Source organism: Amborella trichopoda, chromosome 4 (assembly GCF_054954075.1).
Source record: "Amborella trichopoda isolate Santa Cruz 75 chromosome 4, AtrichopodaSantaCruz75HAP2 v2.0, whole genome shotgun sequence".
Taxonomy (NCBI): Eukaryota; Viridiplantae; Streptophyta; class Magnoliopsida; order Amborellales; family Amborellaceae; genus Amborella; species Amborella trichopoda.
Genome location: NC_142339.1, coordinates 41783996 through 41808342, shown reverse-complemented (window position 1 = coordinate 41808342; position 24347 = coordinate 41783996). Strand labels below are relative to the sequence as shown.

The 24347-nt window shown below is 37.8% G+C and overlaps 1 protein-coding gene across 4 annotated transcripts in view; it reads right to left on the bottom strand.

Annotated features, from left to right (window-relative positions):
- Positions 1 to 2735: 2735 nt before the first annotated feature.
- Positions 2736 to 24347, bottom strand: part of LOC18425115 (Ran-binding protein in the microtubule-organising centre protein) — a 50715-nt gene continuing 29103 nt past the window's right edge. For 2 of the 4 annotated variants that reach the window (XR_002279420.2, XR_016053556.1), the window contains exons 4-13: positions 23163 to 23272; positions 22936 to 23071; positions 22760 to 22858; positions 20956 to 21061; positions 20420 to 20844; positions 19205 to 19384; positions 18904 to 19101; positions 10398 to 10497; positions 10174 to 10294; positions 2736 to 3054 (exon numbers count right to left, since the gene is read on the bottom strand). Coding sequence is in view for 2 of the 4 variants with exons in the window: in XM_006829618.4 (XP_006829681.1) it covers positions 2962 to 3054; positions 10174 to 10497; positions 18904 to 19101; positions 19205 to 19384; positions 20420 to 20844; positions 20956 to 21061; positions 22760 to 22858; positions 22936 to 23071; positions 23163 to 23272 (1671 nt within the window). In the remaining 2 variants the exon portion in view is untranslated. Of the gene's footprint in view, positions 3055 to 10173; positions 10498 to 18903; positions 19102 to 19204; positions 19385 to 20419; positions 20845 to 20955; positions 21062 to 22759; positions 22859 to 22935; positions 23072 to 23162; positions 23273 to 24347 lie in introns of all 4 variants that reach the window. The other 2 variants (XM_006829618.4, XM_020661900.2) reach the window with 1 other exon arrangement.

The window sequence follows — 24347 nt, the reverse complement described above, 5'->3', positions numbered from 1 at the left end:
ACCTATGAGTTTAAAACTAGGTGGAAGATCTACTAATTTTCAAGTATTTATTTCTCATTATAGAATCCATTTCACTATTTATATCTTCTCTCCAAAAAATTGCATATAAAGATGACAAAGCTTCACGTAGTGGTTATGATCTTTCTTTATATTTGAGACCATAAGCAATGAATTTAATATTTTATTCTGATTAGCCCCATCAAGACAAATATAAAAATCAGGCCCAAAGTTGTAAGATGGATCGCCTTTAATTCTTTTACTTCTTCTTGGTTCTAGTATTTTATGTTCATTATTTTCTACATATTCTTCATTAACATTTTGACCATTTTAATGATTATTTTCATTTGGCATGCTACTTGATTCATTTAATTCACTTTTATAAGTGAGATTTTCAAAAACTCTAGCATCTCTAGATTCCATTTTTGTGTTAGAATTTATATCCAAAAATCTATGAGCTTTACTATTTTGAGAATAACCCACAAATACACTTTTTACATGGAATTCTATTCAAATTAAAGCATGCAGATAATAAAGATTCACCCTATAAATTAAATGGCAATGAAGAAGAAATCAACATAACATTTACCATTTCAATTAAAGTTCTTTTTTCCTTTCCGCTAGTCTATTTTGTTGAGGGGTATGAGAAGCAGTTGCTTGATGAGTAATTCCATTAGTTTCACAAAATTTATTAAAGTCATTTGATAAATACTCTCATCTTCTATTATTCGTAATAATTTTGATTTTCTTACTAAGTTAATTTTCAACTACTGCTTTGAAAACTTTAAATTTTTCAAAAGCCTCATCTTTATGTCAAAGCAAATAAAAACATAAGCATCTATTATAAAAGAATTAATAAAATAATAAAATATATTTTACCACCTCTACTTAGAACATTATTTAAATCACATATGTTACTATGTATAACTCCTAACAATTCACTATTTCTTTCTATTGAAGGAAATGGTTTTCTAATAATTTTAGCTTATGCCCATACTTCATATTTTTCTTTAGATAATTCATCACAATTAGAAATCAATCTTAATTTAACCAAAAATTTAATGGAAGCATAATTAACATGTCTTAATCTACCATGTCAAACATTACAAGAAGTCACAATATAAGCAGAAGACTTGTTTATTTCATTAACTAGATTAAACTTGAACATCCCATCACAAGAGTATACCTTGTTTTTATTTTTGTTGGCATTAGACTCTTGGTCTTCATAACTTTTCATTATGGACTAAAGCAAAAAGGCTTCTTGTTTTATGGAGCATTTGAATTTTCCTCAATAAGATTTGCCTTAGTATAAAAATTCATAGTTTCATCTTACTTTTCCCTAAGTCAATTTTCTTCTTTAATTCGAAGAGATTTTTTAAGTTGAACTAAATCAAGGTTAACTTTTTTATGTTTCATTTTCTTTTGATACTCTTTCCACGATGGGAGTTGTTTATGAATAAAATAGCCTACTAAAAGAAACATCATCTAATGAAATTCCACAATCTTTAAATTCATTAACTCCAAGCTGCAACTCATATACTTAAGAAAAAATTGGCTTGTTTTCAATAAATTTAAAATTTAGAACATTAGCAATGAGAAATCTTTTGTTACCAGACTTTTCCGTGAGGTATTTGGTTTCAAGAAGCTTTCAAACAGCTCTTGTCGTGGCAACCGATCCATACATGTCATAGATCGAGTCCGTCAAAGCGTTGGGGATGTGACCTTTACAAATGTAGTCATCCTCCATCCATCTTTTTGTATGCTTGAGTTTGCTCCTCGATCGAGTCATTTGATGGTGGCGGTGGTGAACGCATAAACTCGGTGATTATGTAAGCTACATTGAGTGTAGTAAGCAAGAAGATTATATTTTGTTGCCATCTCATAAAATTTACAACCTCATTTTGCCTCCATTTCATCAACAGCTAGATGACCGTTGCATCCCCTAGACGAGCCGGGCTCACAAAAAGATAACAAGCTACGAACCCTACCCGCACATGTGCTTGGGCACGAGACGCCTCATGAAGAGTGCGAAATACAAAGTGCGCCATCAAACGCCCTTGCTCCCACGCTATCACATGCATATACACATCATACACTTCACATGCTCCGCGCATGCACCATCTCTCTTACCTTTGTACTAAAAATATAAAGCATGAGATTACGTGCTCTTAAATACAACACAAATAACTCTCTTCTCTTCAATGTGGGACTCAAACCCACAACTTTCTCTTTACAAAACAACTTAAGAAAAACCACAAACATATTGTTGTTTTGAAATAAGTTAAATATTTTACAAAACAAAAATACTAACATATAGATTGATGGACGTCTCCTTTACACGTGTTTATAAGGATGCAAAATTTGTGGCAGATGGACTTGCTAAGAGGGGTGTCTTGTTTGGAAGAGTTGTATATCGATGGGGATTTGATGCTTTTATTGCCTCTGTAATTTCTTTGCTTTTATTTCAGTATTAATAAAATTAATAATATTGTCAAAAAAACAATAATACTTTAACATGCCGAAACTTGCTTTATTTCAGTATTAATAAAATTAATATCATTGTCAAAAAAATAATAATACATTAATGTGCCGGAACAACAGTCTCCGATAAACTTCGACTTTAAAAGCTCGGCCCTGTGCTAAACATCAACACCTATATCCTATTGATCAGATAATTCTACTATAGATGTACACAATAATAGCATATTCGATGAAACTAAGTTTCGAACACTTTCACGGATAATAAGTCCTTTTTCTTATTAAATTGATTCTGTCTACCTATTTACAATCTATAAACAAATGTACCAAAAAAACATTGTACAAGGTTAGGATGGGTGACTCGAATTGGTGAATAAAATGGAATTCCCCCTAGACCATATATAAAACAAATTGAATAAATAAAATAAAAAACAGATGGAAGGAAAAAAGAAGAAGAAGACCAGATCACTATGTCACAGTAGTTTGTCATGCAAATATCTGCTGTATAACAGTCTCTGCGTTTCCATTGTATTGAGCTAGAAGCTGGATGGCATCAGACCTTGGCAAAGCCAGGAATTCCTGTGAACATATAGAACAAAGACACGGAAGCTTAAGTTCAAATGCTCATAGATGCAAAACTGCATATAGAAATTGGAAAACTAAAAAGATCTACAGATTTCATGAAATAAACAGAGAGTCCCCTGTTTAAATAAAGAACAGATATTTGCTCAATTAATAAGCAAAGCGACATAAGTAAGAAATTATAGAGAATCGACCAAATTCAAGAAACAGAAACAATGGCAAGCATGTCTCTCTTATGTTAAAGAGATGCTAAACGATGCAAATATGCATTAAGGACCCTTCAGTTCGTTTCACTTGGTGGAAGGCATTGTCCCACAAAATTTATGTCCAAAGGCTTGTATGCTCCCTTGTTTCGTTTGGAGTTATTCATGACCATGGGCATTTCTAGTTTGTTTTATTAAATAGGCAAGAGAGTGATTTGTGATATTTCCCAAATAAGCAGCCGAAGGAAATTGCCCTTATAAATAGATGGAGAAGACCAAACGAGACACATTAGACTTTACAAATGGGCAGTGGAGAGAACAAGAATAACCAGGAATAAATGTCCATCAAAACAGAGCCCAAGTCATGGTACAATTTTCTCTTCTTTTTGTTTTTAGGACAAAGGTTAACTTTGTATTATATATGTAAGTACAAAAAGGAACCCCTTAGGCCACCCACAAGAGACGAGTGCTCTATTATAAAAGTTAAGTTTGAAAAAGAATAAAAGGAAAAACCATTCTACCGACAAGAGGTGGGCTATTACATCACCGAATGTGTACAATGAGACCCTTGATTTTTGATACAAAGAAGTCACAAACAACATCGGCCTTTAAATTTAAAATCGCGTGGTTGAGAATGTCTCATTGTTTGAGCACAAGGTCCAAAATAAAATTTGTAGTGTTTTTTTTTTTTTTTTAACATGTTAACATTGTATTGATAATTAAAGAGGATACACTTTTTCCAAAAAATAGGCTATCTAGAGATGCGGCATCCTTAGCGAGGGTGTTGGCTTCCTGGTTTGATTCCCGCCAAATATGCCTCCATGCGACGAGCATATCACTGCATAGGTGTGCAATTTCGCAAAAAATGTTAGCCAAAGTCCAAGGAAAGGGAGAAGAATTTGATTCCCAGCCAAATAACATTCTTTGGGTCTCCCTCGATCATAATTGGGGCATTCCTAAAGGGGACTAGAAGCCTTACCCCCTCCAGTAAAGCCAGAGCATCAACAGTCATTGGCCGATGTTCTTGGATGTGGAAGCAGGGATGGCTCCGGTGTGCTACCTGAGAAGGGACACAATTCCCGATGGTATGGGATAGCCCAAGGAGCAGCCATTGAAGTTGAGTTTAAGGTGAATAGGTCTAAAAAGAAGAATGGCTTCCCAATTTTGGTAGAAGGCTAAATGGTGTACACCTTTGAAGCTCCTGTGATTGGTTGCTTAGAAGACAATCGAGGATTTGATCTTGGAGAAAAGGCCTTCCCCAGATAAGTGTGCACCCTGGAAGATCCTATTGTTGCGCTCAATCCACAAGGCCCAAACCATGGCTGCCACCAAAGATTTCCATAATAAAATGCCTGGTTCAGGCCACGGGAATGGTTGCAGAGAGTTAATAAGCTGGTATACATTGGCGGGTAAGACCCACTGGCATTTAAATAGGCTAAGGACTATACCCCAGAGCTTGTGGGCGAAGTGGCAGTGAAGGAATAGGTGGACATTGCTCTCTTCACAGGACACATCGATTTGTGAGGACAATGCCTCTACTCTGAAGATGGTCGATGGTGAGCACCCTTTAGGAAAGAGCAAGCCACATGAATACCTGGATTTTAGGAGGGGCGAAAGATGACCACGCTTGGGCTCCAGGGGAGAGAGGGAAAGTAGGTGGTTGGAGAAGTTTGTGATAAGAATAATGAGACCGAGAATATATCAGAGGGGGAGAGAGTCTAGATAATGAGGTCCGGACCTTGAAACGCAAGGAAACAATTTTGAAGGGTGGCAGCAAGCTAAAAGAAAAGCGAAATTTTTCAGTCACTAAGAGCTCTCCTGAACACCGGGTTCCAGGTTCAATAAGAACCAGCGGTGGTCATCTCATCTGCCACCGATGCCTCATGGAAGCGAGCAAGAGAATAGTTTTGGGCATTGGACTTCGAGGAATTCTTGACCTATCCAAAGGTCGTGCCAAAAACGAACTCGGTTGCCTTCTCTAGAGTGAAAGTGAACGAGGCTTTTGAAAGATGCCAGGGAGGAAGAGATTGATTTCCAAATCCCAGAGGCTCTATTCTGTGCCCTGTACTCCGGTACCCAAGAAGAAGGTGCAAGGCAATATTTATGCTTCAGAATGTCAATCCATAACTGGTCTCTTTGGGTAGCAAGGCACCACCACCATTTCCTAAGTAAAGCCAAGTTATGTTTCCTCAATTTACAGATTCTAAGACCCCCTAACCTCTTAGGTTGACAGTTTTTCCCAGGAGATTTAAGTGGAACTTGTCAATCGCAGCGTCACCAGACCAAAAAACCTGCGAAAGAGTTGTTTGAATTGAGAAGACACTGCTGCTGTCATGTGGAAGATAGACCTCTAGTAAACAGGAATATTGGCCAGGGTAGCCTTTATGAGGGTTAACCTCCCAGTCGAGGATAGGAAGGGGCCTTTCCAGCCTGCAAGCTTGCGGTCCACCTTATCTATAATGTGCGACCAGAAGCAATTTTTTAGGCTTATCGATGCAGAGGGGAAGACCCAAGTAATTAGAAGGAAGGGGCTTTGCCTCGCAGCCCTAGTTGTCCGCAAAAGCTTTGTAACTTGGAAATCAATAACTATCCCCATCATCTGAGACTTGCTGAAGTTAACTTTAAACCCCATGACGAACTCAAATCATTTTAGAAACATGAAAAGGTTGTCGAGTTCAAGTGGAGAAGCGTTGCAGAAAACAAGGGAGTCATCCACATATTGAAGGTGAGAGACTAAAGGGGCCCGGGCTCCCACACTTAAATCCATTCATTTTGCCTGCAGCAAACATTCTACAGGTGGACTGACTAAATACTTTTGCCAAGATGGCAAAGAGGAATGCAGAAAGCGGATCATCCTGCCTTAAACCCCTAGAGGAAGGGAAATAGCCTTTCGATGATCCATTAATGAGAATTGAGAAGAAGGGTTGGGAATAACACACTTACATCCAAATCCTCCACCGACTTCCGAAGTCCATTCTAGTAAGGGTTTCTTCCAAAATGTTCCAGTCAACATGGCCATATGCTTTCTCCCAATCTAATTTTATTACGAGACTAGGTTGTTTTGCTAGATGTCTTGAGTGGATACACTCGTGGGCTACCAAAGCCCCGTCTAGAATTTGGCGGTCTATAACAAAAGCACTTTGAAAGGGAGAAATAACTAGGGAAAGAATCGCTTTCAATCGAGAGGCTAAGACCTTGGAAATGATTGTTTAGGTTGAGTTGATAAGACTGATTGGGCCGTAATCTTTTAGATGCTTCGTTCCTTCGATTGTGGGGACAAGGGTGACAAAAGTTGCATTCATTGCTCAAATGATGACTCCTCTCAAGTGGAATTTGTCGAAAAGAGCGAAAATGTCGAATCGGAAAGAGTCCTAGAAAATTTTGAAGGGAGCCATCGAGTAGCCATCAATGCCAGGAACCCTATCGAGAGCCATTTGATCAATGGCTGTTCAGATTTCTACTTCAGAGAAAGATCTCTCCATCCAAAGCACTTTGTCAAGGGGGAGGGAAAGAAAGGAGAAATCGTCCATCTTGGGTCTGGGACAGATGGGAGCGGCAAATAACTGTTTAAAGTATGGAAGAATGGCTTCTTCAATCTCAAGAGGTTGCTCCAAAATTCTATCGCCGACCGTTAGGTGAGAGATTGTATTGTCTCTCCACCTACAGTTTGCAGTTTTGTGAAAAAATCCAGTGTTGAGGTCTCTGTAGTGCAACCCCTTGATTCTGGATCTCTGGTGCTAAAAAATCTCCTCTTTTTTGAGGATCGATTGGCACTCAATCTTGAGTTGGGACCTCCATTGAAGTTCTTGGGCCAAAAGAAGCTTGGATTCTTCCCACATGTCAATATTTTGAATTCCCTGGAGTACGGATGATTTCTGGGAATAGAAGGACCTGGGCAACAAGTGGCTACAGGATTAGACACCTTCATAGTTTACACTGGATTCTCAAACCAACCCAACCAGAAACCGACATAGAGAGTGACTCCCACCAGGAGGGAATAGGGGACAAAAGAATCCCACTCCAACAGCCTTATCCTAACTATTTGGTGCCAGCTACACGAATCTTGTTGTGCTATTACGCTCTATTAAGGGTCATACCCTCAGTTAGACTACAAGTCACCATTTCTCTGCTCACTAAACATCTATCCATATCCTTTTAGGCCTTCCCCTTGCCCTTTTAGAGCCTTCTACTTGAACTAAATCACTCATCCTAACCGATGTTCTAGATCGATTCTTTACATGGCAAGACCACCTAACTCTACTTTCTCTCATCTTGTCCCCTACTGGAGCTACCTTTAAGTTCCCTCAAATGTATTTATTCTGAATTCTATCATTTCTTGTCTTGCCACTCATCCATCTCAGCTACACTCATTCTATGGATATGTTGTTCGTGACCGCCCAACACTCTGTCCCATAAAGCATGGCTGGTCTTGCAGCCATCCTTTAGAACTTCTCCTTTAGTTTCATTGGTATGCATTGATCACATAGGACTTCAGAAGCACATCTCCACTTTATCCACCCAATTTTAATCCTATGCACGATATCTTCCTCTCCATTCTCATGGATTATCAACCCAAGATATAAAAAATAATCTCCTATAAGTATTTTTTAGCCATCAATCTTAACTAATTCCTCATTCTTACTCCTATTATTACTAAATTTGTATTTCATATATTCTGTCTTAGTCCGACTAATTTCAAAACCTTAGGATTCTGAAGCATCCCTCCAAAGTTCTAACTTTGCGTTGATGTCATCTCTATCTCATCAATCAAAGTTATGTCATTTGCAACTAACATACACCACGATATCTCATTTAGTAGATGTCAAGTTAACTCATCCATAACCAAAGCAAAGAGATATGGACTCAATGCTGACCCCTAATGTAGGCCTACCATCATGAAAACTTATTTGTCTCTCCACTAATTACCCTCACACTAGGTACCGCTCCCTTGTACATAGCCCTCACCGTGTCAATATATCATCTAGAGACTCCTTTCTTTTCCAACTCCCACCAAGTTAACTCTCTAAGTATCCTATCGTATGCTTTCTTTAAATCAGTGAAAACCATGTGGAAGTCTTTTCTCTTCTCATTGAATTTCTCAATCATCGAGGCTATTTTTCTGCTTAAGCATATGATTGAGAAAATAGCGTCGGGCATTTTCTTTGTTCTTAAGATCATGTTGAACAAGTTAATCAACCAAATATGCCAATCTCTCACATGCACTTCCAAACCTTCATTGGTACACCATTTGGTCCTAAAGCCTTTTCGACGTTCATCTTTCTTAAAGCTTATTTCACTTTAGATATCCTAATCCTACAAATGTATCCATGACCTCCGACATCATTTACCTCAAAGGTTCTCATATGTTGTGCTCCCAAAGTGGTAATCATTTAACAATTTTTAAAATAAATTCCCCACCTTTTATTGACCACGTCATCCTTCACCAAGACCTATAATCTTTGCCCTTAATGCATTTAACATGTTCTAAATCCCTACACTCCTCTCTCAGTTTTGCTAGTTTGAAAAAGAATGAAAGAGACGAAGTTAATATGTGCAATACTAATACCTCATAAAATAACGAATATTAATATCTGCAATACTAAAATTCAAAACCTGGTCCTACTCAATAAGAGATTAAATACCCAAATGCAAATTCATAGTTTTGTAATTTTTTTTCAATAGATTTTCTTTATAAATCTTTAATAAATATCTGCAATACTAAAATTCAAAACCTGGTCCTGCTCAATAGGAGATTAAATACCCAAATGCTAATTCATAGTTTTGTAATTTGTTTTTTCAATAGATTTTCTTTACAAAACTTTTCATTTCAGAATAACCATTTTGTAATGAAAAGGTGAAGGATACCCATCCTCCTTAAAGAGCATCCTCATACTTTCAACTCTCAAGTAAGTCCTGCACATTTAGCTTGAATAAAACTGTTTGCAAAACACTTAGATCTCAGCCAATCTCTCAAATTTCTTTACAACACATCAATATAGAGCAATACTAGGAAGCTTTCCTAGCTCCATCAAGAAACAACATGCCGTCATGCACACCCTTGAGGAAATGTAGGCCTTTCTGTGATAACTAAGGGTCCAATAACCCTTCTGGCTCAGCTATACTTCCCTCTCTTTCTCATAAAATACAGTTGGAATAAATTAGAAGTCCTGTATCCGATTTTGTGAGGATTACAATTTTTTTTTAATATTATCTAATTAAATCAATCTTCTTTCTGACAATAAGTTGGTACTAATCTAAATAAAATTGTAAAACCAAATAGATATTCAAACATTTCAAAATTTTAGACACATCAATATGCCAGCAGATTAGGAAGAATATCAAGAATAATGATCTAGACTACTTGGCCACTACAAATGAACATAGCACAATTCCCTCAAATATCATAATTTTCTACTAATCAATCTGTTTAACGCCCAATGAAAGAATTTGCTTCTAAGCACATATATTTTGAACATCAAAATACTCTTTGTATGTAAATTTTGTGATTTGTTTGATAGATAGGCTTGTTTTCCATTGAATCAGAGGCTTATTTTCCTTTTGTATGAAGGTTTTATGAACTTCTAAAAGACTTTATTTTTCCTGAGCTAACTCGCTCTGGGCCTTCGGGTCTCCCAGAATGAGTCCAAAGTTTCCAACTCTGGTTTGGATCAAATAACAGTGAATCTAGTGGCCTACATGCCAAGCAATAACAAAGTGGACATGAAACATAACCAGGAGACTCCTCTTTTAACATATGGTAAGACATGCTATTTATTTGGCATACATGATAAAAGGGTATATAAATTGAGTTAGGTTATCACTGTCAACCAATCTACATGAAAATGACGATAGAACACGAAGAACAGCATGGATACATTAAGTTATAAAAAACTATAGAACAAATAGAACTCACCATAACTTTGAGTATGGCAGTTTCATCAAAAATAATCTCTCTTGATGGCTCATTGATCAGGTCGCCAGTGTCTGATGATCGTCTACTACTCGTGGATATAGTAACTTGAGATGCCCCGTAACTGCAAGAGTCTACAGTGGTCTTAGATGCAGCATCAGTGAACCAGGGAGAATCGATTTCTTTCAAACAATTAATCTTTAAAAATTCCTCAAAGCGATCTTTACACATTTGCAGCTTAAACCACTCAGTATGAGAATAGAGTGTGGCCCTCATTATCTTCATTAGTTGTGGTTCTTCAATGCCAAGACTTTTACCCAATAAAACCTGCAACAGGCCAAAGACCTTGGGATTTTAGTAGTCCAATCATGGAATATAACTGCATAATTGCACTACAAGGTTCCAATCAAGTGCAAGAATCAATGGCAAGAAAAATATTCTCATTACCAAGTTTTTACTCTAGTAACAGAAAGTGGAATGAAGTATCAAAACAGTTCACCCAAAAAACAAAAGCAGGAACAATCCCAGATAAATCAAGAAAGGAGACAAGTAATCCAATATATACTCGAACAAGATACAAAATATCTGAACTTCGAAAATTTCTTGAGTCTCTAATAGCAGAATGTCTCAAATCTCATTATATCTATGGCTCATCAATAACCTTGCGACCCTAACTTGCTACCAGTCAATCAGCACCATAACCTAGGTCACATGCAAAGGTGCAGCCAGAGAAGTCATAGATTTATGGCTTCCGTTACCAACCATTCAGGTTCTGTTGAAATTTTGGATCACCAAATGATCAGATTTTGTTGTTTTTTTTTTCTTTTTTTGTTATTTCAGTGACCATTGTATGAAGTAGTACAGGAAACTTCAAGTGTGCGCAGGTACAAAAGAATAGGCAACCCAGAACATGGGTGCCCTGGAACAAGATACAAAATATCTAGACTTGAATCAATTTCTTGAGCCTCTAATAGCAGAATGCCACAAATCTCATTATATATATATATATATGGCTCATCATTAATCTTATAACCCTAATCTGTTACCAGTTCATCAGCACCATAACCTAGGTCACATGTTTAAAGGTACAGCCAGATAAGTTATAGATTTATGGCTTATGTTATCAACCATTCAAGAGTCTCTAGAAGGTTCTCTAGAAATTTTGGATCACCAAATGATCAGAATTTTTTATTTTTTATTTATTTTTGCTTGTTTGGTTATTTCGGTGACTATTGTATTAAGTAGTATAGGAAATTTCAAGTGTAAGCAGATACAAAAGAATAGGCAACCCAGAGCATGGGTGCCCTGTACAAAAGCCCGCACAAGGGCCAAAAAGAAGCTCTACATCGAGATAATAACAGAAGCTAGGTACAAAAATGGGGACTAAGAGCTCCAAAAAATGCCAAATATCCCCTAGGTGGTGCTGAGTCCTGCTTCCTCTCTGTGAGTGCATCTGGTGCTGCATTAGACTCCCTGAAAATATGCCTCCATGAAACCCACATAGCCCTGCATGTATGAAATCTCCTAGAAAACGTGGTCAAGTCTCCAGGGGCACGGTGTAGAGCCCGTGCCAGGCTATTGCGTTTTTAGAGTCACCCTCAACAACCAATACAGGACTCTAGGTAGGATTGAATTTCCTAACTCCTTCTAAAAGCACGAGGGCTTCCACGGTACTGGAATCAGCAGGGCCGATGGAGAGTAAGAAGGAAAGAAGGGTGGACCCGTCATGAGTTCTAAAGATGCCCCAGATACCAGAGGGGCCAGGGTTGTCCAGAGAGAAACCATAAAAAATGAGCTCAGCTTGGCCTGGATCCAGTGGTCTCCAGAGAGAGGCACGTGAGATCCTAGTGGGCCTCGAATGCATATGCGCCTGCCAGTTTAGGAGGAATTCAGATGAGGAGAAATGTCTGAAGGATTTGTGGTTTGAGGCCCAGATGGTGACCAGAATTCTGACTCTATCTTTCATGCTTTTGACTGTGGTTGTCTCCCCCCTAAAGGTTCTGTTGTTCATGTTGGAAGACTAATTATCTCTCCCTAAATATGTGGAAAAAGTTACAAATGGCCAACATTGGTCTGGTTAGCCACAGGCAATGTAGTGTGTCAAGCTTGAAAGTTTCAGATTTGAAATTTACGAGCACAAGGCAGAAATCAAGTTTTTATTTGTAATAGGCCATGGGCATAGCCCCATTTATCTTCCATTTGATTCACAAGGGAGAGGGCCATGTGAAAAACCTGGACCTTTTTCCTTTTTTTTTTTAAACTGTTAATTGTTTTTGGTAACGTTTCCTCAATTTCAAGGTGCATTCCAAGGCCCATAACATAGAATCCAAAGCTCCTCCTTTTCCAAATATTGTCCATGTGTGTTTTCAGGTACAATTGGTCATATTGCTGAGAATACCTAACGTTATATCTATTTCTTCATGTATTCAAGTCCCTAAGGACTTCTTTGTCTTTTCCCTTACGGGAAGTTTTGTACTTCAAACTTTTATTATTATATAAATGAACATAACTGGCTATTGAGGTCAGTACGACCAAACCGTGACCTTCTCTCCTCTTCTTCTTCTTGAAGTGACTCTCTCTCTCTGAGAGTCTTTCTCTTTCTAGATCTTAATCTCTCTTATACTCTTTCATCTCATACATGTTAGTTTGTTGAATTTTAACTTGGAACCAGAGATTAAAAGTAGAAGAGAGATTAACATCTAGAAAGAGAGATATGTGTATGTGAGAGAGAGAAAGCGAGAGTCACTTGAAGAAGAAGAAGATGAGAGAAGAAGGGTCACTGTTTGGTCCTACTGACCCTATGCCCCACTCATGTTCTTTTATACCAATAATAAAAAGTATTAAGTATAAAACTGTGCTTAAGTAAAAGGAAAGATGAGTCCTTAAGGATTTAAATAGAAGAAGAAATAAATATAAACTCAATTGTTCACAACACTCCCTCTCAATGAGGCCTTGGCCTAGGCCCTAACCAGCCCTGCGGGCTGTGGTGGCCTGGCCCTTAGGCCACATTCTGCCATGCCTTAGTTTAATAGGGCCAGGCTAACTGGGCTAGGAATGGCCACCCTGCCCATTACCAACCCTAGCTTCGAGATATTTGTTTGAAACCCTAATGATGTGATAGAACTATACAATGGTCAGAAACCCTAAACCTAGAAAACCAAGTATGAATTGAAAAACCCTAATTTTACAGTTCCCTTCTTCCATGGATTCTTTTGTTTTTATCTGTGGCTTGAAAACCTAGAGTCTAGATGGTATGGACTAAGATCATAGATCTAGAAATTGATGGTGGCCGAAACCCCCGATCAGGTTAGGGTGGATTGAAAACTCACATCTGAACAATTGGTATGGTGCATCAAAACATAATTTCAGGTTACTTTCAACATGTGTTGAGTTTGAACTCAAAACCCTAGAATTGGACAGGACGATTTAGTGTTTCAAAATTGGTTGCTGGACTCCTTTAATATGTCACCCTAGACATGAGTAGTGAGACACATACTTTATTGAGATCTCTTGTATAGTTAATCAGCGAGTGTTCTGTGGTGTGTATAGGCAATGTAGTAGGTGTTATGTCCAATATTAGTGATTCAGAGCACTCTTCTACCACCTCTTCTACTCCCCGGTATAACTCTCACACGGCTAGCCATGGAGAAAACCCAAGACTGCAGATTACAATTGTTAAACTTGATGGAACAAATTACTGGGAATAGTCACATTTTGCTAACATTTTTATTGGTGGAAGAGGGAAGATCGGATACATCATGGAAAAATTATTGAATTTGAAGAGACATACCTTGCATGAGAAGTGAGAGATTAAAAATTTGACAGCAATGTCTTGGTTATTGCACTCAATGCTACCATCAATTAGTAGGGGATTCCTGTTTCTTGGAACTGCAAGAGAGATCTCAATTCATTACACCAAACTTACTCCCAAAGTAAGAATGTGTCCAAGGTGGACAATGCTTCATCAATTGGTGGCTCAACAACTATCAAAAACTACCCAATACAGCTCAACCCTCATCTTCGGCTCAAAAAGAGATGATATCAGTTCCTGATGAGGAAATTGAGAGTCTTCATCAGTTGCTTGCACAGTTAGATGGCTCATATACTACCTCCACATCATCCTTCACCCACTCAAGTATGCATGCTTCTGCTAATCATGTTTCTCTTTATTCGTGCCGATAGCCCTGGATTATTTATTCCAAAGCTTCAAATCATATGATTGGTATGTCTCCCTTGTTTTCTTCATATTCCCTTTGTATGGTGGAGAGTTAGAATTGCTGATGGATCCTTTTCTTCCATTGTTTGAAAAAGGATCTGTAAATATTTGCCCTCAATTGTCTCTGCCATCAGTTCTTCATGTTCCTAGGTTTGCTACAAACTTAATGTCTATCAGTAGCATTTCCAAGAGTCTAAATTGTAGTGTAACCTTGTTTCCCTCCCACTTTGTTTTTTAAGACCTGGATACGAGGAAGATGATTCGCACTGGTCGTGAAGCTGGTTGTCTTTATATTCTTGACTTGCCTACTACTCCTCAAGATCTTTAGTCCTGCATTAATTTAATAAAGATCGGATTTGGCAGTGGCATCTCTGACTTGGCCAATTACCTTTCCAGCCATTGAAAATTTTAACTCCTAAGTTGTTTACTATTACTAGTGTATTAGAGCTTCAATGTGAAGTCTGTGAACTTTCAAAACATCTTTGAAACTCTTTTTACCCAATAATAACAAAAGTAATGCTCCTTTTGCTATTGCCCATTCTGATGTGCGGGGTCCATCTCCTGTTAATTCTATTTTTCGTTACTAGTATTTTGTTTCTTCTATGGGTGGTTACTTCTGCTGCACATGACTGATGATGAAGTTCCGAACATCTTCATGTCCAAAATCTTTCATAGGATGATTCATACTTACTTGGATACTAAAACTAAGGTACCTAGATCTAATCAAAGTGGAGAGTACCGCAATGTGAGGAGTTGGCCTATCTTGAAGAACGTGCCATAGAACATCAGAATTCTTGCCCATACACCCTACAACAAAATAGAGTAGCTGAAAGAAAGAATAGACACCTTTTGGAAGTTAACTATGCACTTCTCTTGAGCGTGAATGTACCCAAGAAGTACTGGTTGGAGGTTGTTCTTACTGCATCCTATCTCATCAATTGGATGCCTTCATGCTCTAGGCTACAAATCTCCCCATAAACTTCTCTGTCTTGATCGTCCACATCTTAATCTTCCTCCTAAAGTCTTTGTTTGTGGTTGCTCCGCTCATGTTCTAAGTCCCAATTGCACAAACTTGGACCCCAAATTTGTCAAATGCATTTTTCTTGATTATATGTACCCTCAAAAGGGTTACAAGTACGATGATCCAGTGCTGGGGAAGAAATTTGTGTTGAAGGAGGTAACCTTCTTGGAGACCACTCTTTTTCTTCCAATCCCTCTTTAGGGGGGTTCACAATGTGGAAGAGGGAACACATGTTCCCCTTCCTCTTTCCATTTTCCTGATACTTGAGCTCAGGAGGATAGTGGCGAATAGACTTATTATGTTGAAGTTGGAAAAAAGTAATCAAACGTCCAAACTCAACAGAAACAAAGAGAATTGGACACTGCCATAGCTGACATGCCTCCAAGCCAATTACATACCTCTAAACCAAGTAATTCTAGTTCTAATTCCATTAGTTCTCAGAGTGATCAATTTGATCTGTCCATTGTTGTACGGAAAGGTATACGCAGTTGCACTGCTAACCCAATTGACAATCTTGTTTCTTATGTCCTTGTCTCCTTCCTACTATGCTTTTGCATACTCTGTCTTCTATTTCTATTCCTTCTAATGTTAGGAGGCTTTCAAAAATTAGTAGGTCGACTAATATGCCTTTCACTTACACGCCCCAGATATTGCATATGTTGTAAGCGTAAATTTATGCATTCTGCACGAACTATCCATCTCAAGGCTATTGTCAGAGTTCTCGCATATCTAAAATCATCACTAGGGAGAGAATTATTGTTTGCTAATCATGGGCACTTACAAGTTGAGGTCTATACAGATGCTGACTGGGCTGGTTCTATTATGGATTGAAGATCGACATCAGGGTACTATATTTTTATTGAAGGGAACCTTGTAACTTGGAGTAAAAGAGTCAGTTGTAGCAAGATCAAGTGCAGAAGCTGTGTATAGATCCATGGCTCATGGTGCATGTGAATTACTTGGCTAAAAATTCTATTACGAAACTTGGTTTTTCTTTGTAAGGATCAATGTCATGTACCATGATAACAAGGCAGTAATCAATATAGCTCATAATCAATTTCAACATGATCAAACTAAACATATTGAAGTAGATTGGCATTTTATTCGAGAAAGGGTTGCAACCTAGGAAACTTGTCCTCCATATGCTAAAACAGGTGACCAGCTAGCAGACATTCTTACCAAGGCTATTGGGAAACCTTTATTACACATGATCTTAAGCAAGTTGGGCACAACAAACATCTATGCACAAACATGAGGGGGAGTGTCATGAATAATTGACTCTAGATTTATTTCTTTTTGCATTTAAGTCCCTAAGGACTTTTTTGTCTTTCCCATTACTTAAGGGCAGTTTTGTACTTTAGGCTTTTTGTTATGGGAAAATGACCTTTACTCCCCTCCCCAAATTTCCATCCCTATTAGCCCCTTGGGTTTAGCAAAATCCCTTGTACCCCCTCAAGTTTAAAACATTGGGACCTTAGCGCCCCAATTATGCTTTTCTTTGTTCTTTTTACAAATTTGATCTTTTTGTTTTACAAAATGCCAAGCCCATCAATTAGTCAACTCCGTTCCCTTTCTCTTTCATTGCCCAAAACCAATCTTATCTCTGTGGACCCTACTCTACAAAAGTAGACTTAAAAAGAAAATAATTGTTTCTTTAATATTATGACCTATTTTACAATTGCATCAATATCTTTTGAACTTGGGAAATGAATAATCAAGATCTTTATTACTATTGTTAATGGGTTATTATTTATTTATTCATTTATTAAAGAAATTTATCAAAACCAATAAGAGATGAATTATTTAACAATTGATATGTTGTTGTTGTAATTACTATTATTATAATTTTTATCATCAATGAAATTTGTTTATCAAGTCACGAAAAAAATAAAATAGATGACTAACGTATGGATTTGGCATTTTGTAAAATAAAATGATCAAATTTGTAGATTAACATTATCAAAAAAAAAAAAGATCAAATTTGTAAAAAGAACAAAGAAAACATATTTGGGTGATAATGGTACCAAAGTTTAAACTTGAGGGGGTACAAGGGATTTTGGTGAACCCAAGGGGCTAATAGGAATAGAAATTTTGGGGAGGGGGGTAGACTTCATTTCCCTTTTATTATTGTATAAAAGAACATGAGTGAGGAATAGGGGTCAGTACAACCTAACCATAACCCTTCTCTCTTCTTCTTCTTCATATTGCTTTCTCTCTCACCTCTCGCTCTCTTTCTCTCTCTTTCTAGATTTTAATCTCTCTTATACACTTTCATCTCTCATATATTAGTTTGTTGTATTTTAACCGTAATGTATGTTGAAAATTATTGGAAAGACAATGAATATCCTTTGTGTATCATATGCTCATTTATGTCAAGACTTACACTATATTAAGATGTCCTGAAAACATCTTAGGATGTGGCACTTCTCGTGAAATACAAAGACTGTATTAGTTAATGACATGTGCATGTTTTCTAGCTTGTCGATTGTATTCGTATTTTTTGCTGCCTCTAGCACCTTCACAAGTGGCACTAGACCCTTGCTAAATACTACATCCCACAGATGACATCTCGTGATTCTCCTTAGTTAATTTTACAATTAGTAATTCCAGACACCAAACATCTATTGAACATAGATCAGCACTTTTACCTCATTAACTGTTGCGAGTCTTGTGACTACTTTGCTCACAGCGTAAGCCTCATTGCAACGATTAGTATAAGGCTATCACTACAAGCTATAACAATTAGGTCAACTTTTCTTTCACTTGAATAAATAGTAGTCAAACCATGCAATTCATGAGAGCCATAGACGAAGACTCACCAGTTGATGCAATTTAGAGAGAGGAAACATATTTTTGGGTTGACTATCGTGATTGACTGAAGTCATGATGAATGTATGAGGAGCCGAATAGATTGGGAAGAGACGAATGGAGTGAGCTGTAAGTCCTAAACCTATTTTTAAATAATGTAGCCAATAGACAGCCAGGCAGGAATAAACTCTACCCCAAATTCAAAACATTGCCTTATTTCGAGTTGGAAATTGGAAGGCCTTAGGGATGGTATTAAGAAAATTATCCTAAATTGCATTGAATCTATAAATAGCACGTTTTAATTTCATAAGGATCCATAGAAAGCAGCCAGAATTTAATTCTTACTTATGAAACTGCACAGTATTAACAGTCAAACAATGAGCAGTAAAATCAATTACACTAAATTTGTTAAGGGAATTACTTAAAAAAGGTGAGATAATAAGTAGGGCCTCCACCAGACAAAAGTCTTTCTGCCAAGCCATTTAGTGATTTAGGATATAAAGTGTCATTAAGAAACCTTTTATGCAAAACTGGTTCTAACTTCTAAACTGATATGCATATTGAAACAAGACACAGTTCTTAGGAGGCACAAAGAAATGTCTGAACTTAGATTAACGCAGGCAACAAGAACAGGCACGAAGCAAAAAACAACCAAGCCTGACATGCCATCGTGATACCAGAAACACACCTGAAGGGAAGTCGAAAGGACAGATAAAGGCACGCATTTTGCAAGAGCATCTTCATTGGGATTAAGGAAAGCCAGTAAAGTTTCCTTTAGTGGTTTCAGCAAAGCTGGATTGCCAGCTGCCAGAGGACCCAAGTCAGAACATGCAACTTTGAGAGCATTGCGGTGATCTCCACCCTTGACCAACGTAAGAAATTCCACCTAAAAGAATTACATTAGTGAGCAAGAAGTTTCATAATTTTGTATCTCCATGAATTAGGAGTTCATTGTGACAACAAAATCCATAAGAGAAGTCATCATTTACCTGTTTCAACTGAAATAGAAGAACAGGGTTCTGCTCCAAAAACTGAGGATTTAAGGCATTTATTTCTTCTACAACCTTGGCAGCCATGCCTCTGCTAGCTAGATCCCTCACCTCTAGTACCATATCATACTTGTGAACCTCCCTGTTCTGATTATCTTCCACATCTTGTTTTAAGTCAAGCTGCGTTTTGAAAGTTTGTAAGAAGGAAATTACAAAGATAATGTATGTAAGTATGTATGCATGTATATATATATATATATATATATATATATATATAGGAAAAATCTTGGGTAAAGCCCACTAGCTCACAGGAAAAAATGAGCCCAACAGCCTAGATTGAATCAGGGCCGATCTGATAAACACGGATATCTGGTAGTGTTTAAATTTTAATTTTTTTTCCATGCATCCAAATCACTTGAAATTTTAGGGGTGTGTTCTTCTCATCAAACTGCACCTAATAAAAGTATATATATAAAAAAAAGAAAATCGCCAAACCAAATTTGACCAAAATAGCTCAAAACTTTTCGGGGGTATTTTGGTCAATTTATTTCATGTAAAATAGTTTTTTGACATTTTTTGAAGATTCACCTATTTTTGATGTACACATGCTCCAAATATCAAGTAATTTGGATTTGTAGAAAAAAAATTAAAATTCAAACACTACCGGACATCCGTGATCGTCAGATCGGCTCATTTTTTCCTGTGAGTTAGTGGGCTCACCCTAGCATTTCCATATATATATATATATATATATATATATATGTATATGTATATATATATATATGTATATATATATATATATATTGTCTCTTTTTGGCCCCAAATTCAGGGCCCTTGTCCGCTTGCTTTCAAGACCTGTAGAGGGAGGAAGCGAGAGCTAGCTCGACCAGCTTATCGGCCAAATCTTAATTTCTAATGAAGAAATTCTTGTAGCTTTAAGTTTTGGAGGTTTTGTTTTATCTAGTCAAAAAACCTTTGGTGAAACCTTAAAAGCTACTTTTGATGCGCGAAGCGAAGCTTTTCTTTCAGAGTTACAGCAATAGATGAGTTCTCAAGAAGCTTTGTTGTCCGAGTTGAAGAAACAGCATGAATTACGTAGTATAAGTTTGTGTTCAAGTACGCAAATGATTGGAGAATATATATATATATATATATATATATATATATATATATATTTAGATGTCTATGACGCGTACTGACTGTAACCCCCACTACCTTGCCATTTCCATCCATCGGTGGGGAAATCACTTCTGCTCTATCATTTCCTGCATATGACATATCAGGCTTCACTTCTGCAAGACTCTCAACGCGCCCTCTCCATCTCTTGCGCTTATTCCTTTCCCTGTTCACATAGCTTCTCGGTCTTTGAAACTTCCGAGCATAACCTTCAGGCTCATATGGTTCACTGGTACTGCAATCTTCACGGTTGTTCATCATCTCATCTCCAAATCGCATTTCGGCATCATTATCTCGCATGCTGGTTACATCAGCAATCACTTCTTGCAAATCACCCACCTTAACAAAATTGACAGAAGCTTCTCCATCTGAACGTTGACTGGTTCCGCCCTCAACGTTGAGAGAAGTAGTACTATCCTCAGATTCTTGGTAAGCTTTTGAATATATTCCAATGGTGGGCATATCTGATGAATCAGGCAATCAAATGAATATAGAATCAATGAAAAGGAAGAAAAATTCCCAAAATGGAAAAAGTAAAACAACATTTTCTTAATAAATTAAGATGCAAATTTCACCTGATGGTGGCACAGGGCAACCATCTACCAAACCTCTGTACACACAGTACTCATGAACAATCTCATCAAATGCAGCAACATCCAGTTTCATTCGGCATACCTCATTCTGTAACAGACAGATGGGCAAAAACCGCAGTAAGAATACAAACCATAAAAGAAGATGGAATTGCAGAAGAAAAGTCTTCAAGTAGTTTAAAGGTAATATATATACTGGATAACAGGGCTAAAAGGAAACACAAAGACAAATTCCTGATAAGATCTCCCTGGAGTCGAAACTTTCCCCATCACTTTCAAACAATAAAGTAAAATCATGAAATTGATTGCAACCAGACCTTAAGAAAGCCTAAAAAGAATGAAAGCTTATGCCATAACTTCCTAACAGACACCCATCTGAACCTGTTTAGAAGTTCACAAACAAACCATAACTACAAAAGCCAGAAATGGGAGCCCACAGAGCTGCGCGTCAAAAATTAGAATGAGGAACAAGACACACAAGACCATAACATATGATTTTATTCTCTTTATCTTAAACATTCTTGTAATGTGCCATTCTCCAATCAGTTAGGCATGAAGTCTTTCACATCCACTGAATAGCAAGGGATATAAAGGACCAGTAAAATCATACATGAGTGTACTTGGAGAGAGCATTGTGGTGAGTTGCAGAGCAAGACAAGCACTTGGAACCCAGTGCCATCACCACAGATGACATCAACAAGTCCATGATAAAACCCCACATCCTCCACGTCTCCTTCTGTCAACCACCTGAGAAAGCCATGGACCCTCATTTCCTGCCCTATCCCCCTTACACACTACCTCTGCATTTTGGTGAGTTGCAGAGCAAGACAAACACTTGGAACCCAGTGCCATCACCATAGATGACATCAACAACTCCATGATAAGGCCCTGACAACCTCCACCCTGACAACCTCCACAAGCCTCCTTCTCTCTACCCTCTTTCAAAAGCCATGGAGATAGTGTGAGTTTGTCAAATGCTCAACAAGCCCCTCATTTCCTGCCCCCTCCCCCTTACCTACAACCTCCGCTGCCTCCTTTCCCCATTGCATCAGTCACCCCATTGCAAAACCAGGTTCAGTTCTAACCTTTTCAGATCCATTTATTTCTCCATCCTTTTCCACCCACCTCCTTCCTCAACAACCTAGAACCTATCGGGTTAAACTGCCTAGTGCCTCTTCTGACTAAAATAGCTTAGGGCATCTCAAATCTCCACCTCTCCAGAGCTGTTCTTTTACCCAGTATCACTTAGGGCATGCTTGTGTTTTGGAAGACGCAGTTTCCAAAACCAGCATCTTCCAATACTGCATCTGTTTGATAACGGGAAATACCAATAGAAGGAAAAACTAGTAGAAAATATTAGCAGTACACATTTATGAGATAAAAGATCACTATACATTCTGTCCCAAATAAATCACGATATGCCATTTCCAAACCACAGTGCATCTATAGGCCAATGTTCTGCCAATTTTAGATTAAGCCTAGTCAGTTACTAAAAGTTCACCAGTTCTAATATCAGAATTCTGAAATATAGTCCAATTTGCAGTAAAAACAAAATCATCAATAAAAGGAGAAACCAGTAAGAAGTCACCAGCATACACATATGAGATAAAAGATCACTATACGAACAATCTTAGGGCCAACTGAATATTATAACATAGAGAACTTTCGACATTCATATCAACTCAAATATTGTAGGACAATTTCTCTCCAAGCAAAAAAAACTTGCATAAAGGTCACTGAGACTAAGACTAAGTTAATACAATGGAATCAAAACAGGCTAAAACACAACCTGGAAAGCAAGAAATAGATTTCCTTTAGCATATCTCAAGGCATCCACTGCACCTTGTCTTGTTAATTCAACAGCATGTGCAAGGGCTTGTATTTCAACCTGAAACAACAAATTATTATACATATTAGACTCAAAAAGTTTTAAATTGTGAGAGGAATTATTTCAGTGAGTCCTGCCTCATCAAAAGGTGGTGCCTCATATAGATTCTCCTGTGGAATTGCAGGAGGGTCACGCTCTTCTGGAAGCAACTTCTTGGCAACATCTGAAATGGGTGATGTAACACCTTGTCGGAAGCAGAACCCATTGTGGATCCTGCATATTCTCAAAAGTAAAAGTAAGCACGGGCATTATCAAGAATCCTCATTATTGAACTTTATATTCGCCTATCACAGCTGATACAAACCTTATTAAGTACCTCAGAGCCATTGAAAAGAGAGGATCATATGCCTGCAGCTGAGCCTTTAAAACAGACGAAATCAAAGCCGCTAGATCAAACCTCCTCCTTTCAGACCACTGAAACAAAGAACGAATTGTAAAATGGGAATCATCAGATTACTATAAAAAGTGATGAATTCAGTAAGTACACTAGCCACTGCAAAACAATTCATGTGATAACTATAAAAACTTTAAAGTTGAAAACCAGAAGACTACAGAAAAGGCAGTTACTTTACAGAAAACTTTGCCTGTAGAAAGATTTGCAGGTTATCAAATCCAAGCATTCAAGAAGAGATGGATTCGCCTGCCTACATGGCCAGGGCCTAGCTGCCAAATCATCGCCTCGCATTAGAGGAATGCAAAACAGAGAAAAAGGGTGGGAGGGGGTTCGGGACTTCAAGGGTGTTGTTGGGGTTCGGGTTGGATACCAAACCCCCTAAACTCTACTTTTGTAATAAGTAACAAAAAAAGAATCCAACTTTTAAGATGTTTTGTGTCCAATTATGTTTTACTAGTTTAGACCTGTACCACCCATAGTTGTTGCACTAAAGGGGGATGTGTACCCTAAAGAGATAGGAGGTAAGCTTATATTTCATAATTGAGTCTCTATCTTTCAGCAAGTTAGACAGAGTATGACGTTTTAAAAGGGGACGTCTGATATTGAAAGAGAGATTAATTTTTACAGAATAAAGAAAGCTTTTTGTAGAGAGAGAGAGCGGCCCTTCTTGTGGGTGTTTTTTTTTCTCTTGTGCTTGTGGGTCTGTAGTGGAGGACTTGGATCCGCACGTTCGTTCCTTCTTCTTGTTGATTTCCTTCTCAGTTTTTATTTCTCTCTAAAATGCAGTTATTTTTGTTGGTAGTTGGTCACCGAAAATTTTTGTTGGTAGTTGGCCAACTGTGTCAGATAGTATCAAAGCATCACTCGATTCTTGTGGATCGTGGTATTCGTTGATAGGCATCATGGCTGGGAGACATGGTCTGTGGCCGGGTACGAAGACTAACCCCATCCAACAAGAGCAAGACTCCGAGATCCTAAGACCAAAAATTTGAGAAGGCATGTAAAGGAGCTGACGCCGTGCTTGGTGCAAAATTCAGCCCTGACACACTATGATGATAGTAGTGAGTCAGAAGCTGCTTTTGAGAACCTGTTCCA